This window comes from Rhea americana, unplaced genomic scaffold (assembly GCF_003343005.1).
Source record: "Rhea americana isolate MKP2758 unplaced genomic scaffold, rheAme1 scaffold_21, whole genome shotgun sequence".
Taxonomy (NCBI): Eukaryota; Metazoa; Chordata; class Aves; order Rheiformes; family Rheidae; genus Rhea; species Rhea americana.
In genome coordinates, this window is record NW_028186258.1 from 8019634 (window position 1) to 8024931 (window position 5298).

A 5298-nucleotide genomic window follows, 5' to 3' on the forward strand; every position below is an offset into this window, starting at 1 on the left:
GGGGGGGTTTCCCGGGGTCCCATGAGCTCTTCTTTGAGCCCCCTGCAAAGTGAGGGGGAGCTCTCCTCTCCCTGAGGAGTTGGCTGTCCTTGGGGTCATGCTGCAGGGAGCTGGTTGGGGGTCTCCTCGGCTGCATGATGGGGCTGTCGCAGCAGGGGTGAGTTTCTGGCCTGCCTGTGGGAGCGAGGGTTCGTGCTCAGAGCCCCTGGCTCCAGCCTGCCTGCTCACGGGGGGCTGTTTTGCTATCTCGCTGCTGCGGCTGGGCACGGCTTTCTTCCCCAGCAGCTGTAGTGGGCACCAGTCGCCTGGTTGGGCAGCCATGAGGCCAAGGTGCRAGGTGGGTGTGAGATCCCCCGACTGTTCCCTGTGCCCTAAGTCTCTGTTTTACCTCACAGCCTCGCAAAATTGAGGAGATCAAAGACTTCTTGCTGACAGCGAGGAGGAAGGATGCGAAATGTGAGTGCTGRCATTGCTCTGTGGGAGGAGATGAGACGGGGCTGCTGCAGAAGGATTGTGGAAGCCGTTCTTCCCCGCCTTGGCAGGGCTGTTGGTTTGTGTTGTCCCGTGATAGCAGGGGAGCTCCTTGGTTTTGAAGTGCTGGGGGCTGCCTGGAGCTGCGTCTTTGAGCGCAGCCTAATGTTTGAAGCTGGCTTTTGCTGAGTAAACATTGAGGTAGCTGTGCTGTGAGCTGACCATCCTAACCACAGGGAAGCTGTAATGAGGATGTAAAGCTTCCCTGTGGGGAGGGGAGCAAGGGGCTCTTTGCCAGCCCAGGCTGAGCACAGGCGTGTGCCTCTTGCATTTGAGTGGCAGATAGTCAGAAACTATTTGCAAATACAACAGTGTCTTTGTCTTGCTGTTATCTGCCTGTAAAAGGCTACAAGATACTAGATGCTGTGGCATTTTTAACAGAAAGTGACAAGTGAATCACACTTAAACTTGAGTTTGCTTTTGTTACAAATACAAAGACCGTTATTAAAAACCAGAAGTGTCTTGTCTCTGTATTTAACAACATGTAAAGCGTTTTCACTGTTCTTTTGCTTATTTGGATTTAGTTGTCATGGGGATGAGGTGCTTACAATGTGGAAATGTTTTGTTAAGTCAGTGGTGTAGGTGAGAAAGGCATAGCTTAATACTGAAACACTACTATAGCAGATGACAACCCTTACAGAGCATTTCTATACCTTTCAACMTGGATTTTACAGCAGCTCTAATAGCTTTTGTGATGCTAAACTCCTGCAGCTCCTTACTCTGCAATGAAAAGGAACAACTAGCCATAGCTCTGAAGCAAACTGCCTAGGCTAAAATGGCCTTACATGGATATAAAGGAGATTTAAAGCATTGGCTGTGGCCTTGCGGAGTTCTGTATGCTGTATGGAAGACGCATTAAAAGCTCCAATGCTGTTACTTGTTTGCAAAAGATTATAATGGCAAATTCAAGCTCAGTGTGAGTGGTCACACTCCATTGAAAATGTGATGTGATAAACTGATGCTGGTTGTTGTAAATTTTGGCTGTGAAGAAGAAAAGGTCTCAAAAATACAGCTTTTTGCTTTGAGAAACCTACGTAATGTCTGTGCAAGACACAGCTGAATCCTGTGGCGTTTGCTATGGTTGTTAGTCACAGCAGGAGTTTCCATGGTGTGGAAATAAAAATCTTTGTTCGAATTTTCTTTAGTGTAAGTGGGTTAGGTAGGGCTGTAATCTTCCTCTCCCTCTCAGGTGAGAGGAGGAAGGATTTGGGTGATGTGCAGCGGTCACCGTTTCGCAGAGAGGACTACTGTCTGGATATAGCTGGAGTRGTCTTGGGAGTGTGTGGGGTTGCTGCTGTCCTGCTCACCTGCTTCTTAATCTTGCAGCTGTCAAGATCAAGAAGAACAAGGACAATGTGAAATTCAAGGTGCGCTGCAGCAGGTACCTGTACACCCTGGTCATCACCGACAAGGAGAAGGCTGAGAAGCTGAAGCAGTCCCTTCCCCCAGGTGTGCACTGCTGTGTGGGGTGTCTCAGGGGAGGTTTCTCAGGGGTCAGTCAGAAGGGACCTTACTGTGAACCATTCCTGTGTTTGGTGCGTCCAAGGCAGAGGCTGACATCTCAGCAGCTGTGCTCTGTTGAGGGTGGGAGGTAGTCTGAACTGAGGTGGACACCTGGAGAGCCTCCTCCCCATGAGGAGGTCAGTGCCTGAGTGCTGGGGCTGATACAGAGCTGCTGCTGTCCAGCAGCCTGGCCCCAGTGTGCATCATCTGCCTGTTCTGGATCACCTGCTCACTCAGGCCACCTTGATTTGCTGTTTTTGCTGGTCTTTGTGCTTGAAACGGATGCTACAGTCTGTTGTTTGCACAAGAAAATGTTGGTTTTGCCCCTCTAATTTTCTAATGCCAATATAATCAGTGCTCACGGGAAACTGTAAGGCTCTGATTGCCCATTCCACAGCTGTAGCTTGTCCAGGCAGGCAGGGAGAGCTGCTGCAGGCCCTTTGCAGACCTGGTAATAAGCCTCAGCAGCCTGTCTCCAGGACAAGTGCAGATGTCCATCTCCCAGCCAGATGGGCAGGGGTAATGACTTACTGGTTTGGAACATCCTGCTCATCTCTTTCTCTTCTCCAGGTTTGGCAGTGAAGGAGCTGAAATGAACCATTCACACCTAATATCTCCATGTTTATTACAATAAACTGAGTTGTTCTCAAGTGTCGATCTGTCTTTTCTGAACAGCATTTCGGTGAAACTATTTGTGTTCCTCTGACTGCAGTAGATGGGCTGTTTTCTACCATGTATGGCTGGACCAGCTGAGAGCAGCTCCCTGGAGTCCTGGCTTGTAGTTCTGGCAGTTCAGGAGCCTGTTCTGGTCTGCGTCCCAGTGAAGAGCACCTCTGGGACCGAGACAGCCCCTTTGTGTGTTATAAGTGAAAGTTCTTGTCCACTGCCAAATGGTCTGATTTCACATACCTGCAGCATGTAACATGTTTGGTCTCCTCAGCGCAGCCYGCTGGCAGCTCTTAGGCAAGCCTGCATATCGGGGCAGAAGACTGYTTAGCTGTGGGTTTTGCTAACGTGAATGCTGGGAGCGCCTGCCAGCAGGGCTGTGGAAGACCCTAAGGTTCTTAGGCTGACGAAAAGGGGAAGGAGGTCTGTTTGCCTGGGCACTGTGCCTGGGGATATTCCTCGGCAGCTTAGTTCTGCAGAAGGAGCCGCAGCGCGTCCTTGCGCGAGGAGCGCTGAGACGCGCTGGTGTGCACACAGCCCTGCTGCTGGTGCAGGAGGAGGCGTTTGAGGACAACCCGGCAGGCCCCGGTACATGCCTGGGACTGTGGAAGTTGGGGGGTGCCAGTGTCTCTGCTGGCTGGCTGGGTTGTCTTGGCTTGAACGTTATCATCTGACGTGCAGCACCTGGAGCCCCTAGAGCTGGGGCGTGTTTCCCTGTGAAGAGGATCATTCCTCTGACTTGCAGTGGTCTCAGAGCTGCAGTTCTTTCCTCATACTTGTTCCTTTTAAAGCAGATCCAAGGAGGAAGGTACAAGAATCGCTTGAATTTGCAACAGCTTMAGGGGGCTGGTGTGCTTGCCCTGGGTGGTGGGAGGGCCGTGTCTGGGTGGGCTGGGGGCGGCGCGTGGGCATCGTGCCACTTGAGCCCCAGGCCCTTTGCTACTGCCCAGGTTGACTCATTGCAGGGGGAGCGCTGATGCCRCCCAGCAGAGCAAGCGGGGTGCCGGACCTCTTCACGCCCCAAAGGCGGGAGCACTGAGGCTGCACGGCTCTGCTCCCTCGAGCCTCGGCTCTAGCTGAGCTCYGACCGTCGCTGACGCTTGCCAGCCCGGCTTGGTGTCTTGCTCGGCCTGGCAGCAGTTAGAGCTGGCGGCACCTTGTGTTTGGAGCATCTCAGGGAGATGGGTGCCAAGGGGCTCTCAGGTTCGTGCTGGGGGCTAGAAGATGCAGTGGGCTGTGGAATTGGCTCTGCAGCCTACTTTGCCCGTGTGCATCCCYCTTGGCAGTCGGGAAGGTGTCCGGGAAGCCACTGCTTGGGACCCACCCTTGTCTGAATGTCYGTGATGGTGTTAGCGGGGCTTTGAGAGAGAGGTGTTGGTGCGTGGTCAGCTCCAGAGCAGGGGGAGAGGTGGAACCAAGCAGTTCCCGCTGCCAAAGTGGGACAGGGATGCTGAGAACGCCCCACTTCGTAGCACCGGCTGCTCTGCGTGCTGGGGGTCTGGCAGGCTCCGAGGCCGGGCGCTCCCTGCACTCGTGTTGYGGGGCAGCCTTTACAGCAGAGAAGGAAAGAGTCTTGGTTTCCTCTGCTGGAAGACTTTTTGCAGCAGAAAAGTTGCTGCATACATAAAGTCTTTTTTTTCCCTCTCCCCTCCTGTTCCTGATTTAGGTCCAACTTGCCGTATCCGCTGTTGGAGTAATGGGTATTAATAGCGCCTGCTTGAATGGAGAGCTCTGAGGTGTAAACTTCGTGACAGCRGACAGTATTTTGCCAAGGATTTGTGGTGACGGTACGAAGCGGAGGAAGGGTAGACGAGTTCATCAGCGGAACCCCTGCAGGATGGTGCACAGGCGTTAGCGCCTCTCCGGCGCCGTCCCGGCGCGAGCGGCCTCGGCAGCAGTGCCGGGACGGGGCACCCGGGTGCGGAGAAGGGCGCGACGGCCGCCCGGGAAGGGGGGGGCAGCCCCAGGCAGTCGCCCCAGTGAGGGGTGTGGTGCCCCTATAGCAAGGAGCAGGGTGCAATGACCCGTACTGGGCGGGGGGGTTGCAATGTCCCTACAGCAGGTGGTGAAGGGGTGTGATTCCCCTATAGCGGGGGGTAATGGGGTGTTGTTCCCATATAGCAGTGAGGGGGGTGCTCCGACAGTGGGGTGCGATGCCCTATACCGGGGAGATGGTGGGAGTGCAAATCCCCTAGGGCAAAGTGCAACGACCGCAGGGCGGGAAGATGACGGGGGTGCAACGCCCTATAGCAGGGCACAGTGACCCCAGAGCGAGGGAGGGTGATGGCGGCGCAGTGCCCCATAGCAGAGCGCCATCACCTATAGCTGTCCGCAGAGCCCCTGGAGCGGCGTGCGCTTCCCCTATGGGGAGGGGGCGCCGCAAGACCCCCCGCCCCTGCCGGGAAGGCGTGGGGCGGGGYCTGACTGGGGGCGGGGAAGGGGGGCACTGTGGGGGCGTGGTCCGGCCTTGGTGGGGCGGGGCCACCTCCCCGAGGGGCGGGGCCTGACCCTGGAGGGGCGGGGACACCTCCTCATGGGGGCGTGGTCCGGCCTTGGTGGGGCGGAGCCACCTCCGCACGGGGCGTGGTGTGGCCCTGG

General features: G+C 55.5%; 2 protein-coding genes across 2 annotated transcripts in view; both read left to right on the top strand.

Moving 5' to 3' along the window:
* RPL38 (ribosomal protein L38) overlaps positions 1-2684 on the top strand; it is a 17235-nt gene extending 14551 nt beyond the window's left edge. The window contains exons 3-5 of the mRNA XM_085304800.1: positions 349-456; positions 1858-1980; positions 2605-2684. Of these exons, the coding sequence (XP_085160926.1) occupies positions 349-456; positions 1858-1980; positions 2605-2630 (257 nt within the window). The 3' untranslated portion in view covers positions 2631-2684. The remainder of the gene's footprint in view (positions 1-348; positions 457-1857; positions 1981-2604) is intronic.
* Positions 2685-3676: 992 nt separating this feature from the next.
* TTYH2 (tweety family member 2) overlaps positions 3677-5298 on the top strand; it is a 9839-nt gene continuing 8217 nt past the window's right edge. Inside the window, exon 1 of the mRNA XM_085304801.1 lies at positions 3677-3726. Within this exon, the coding sequence (XP_085160927.1) occupies positions 3677-3726 (50 nt within the window). The remainder of the gene's footprint in view (positions 3727-5298) is intronic.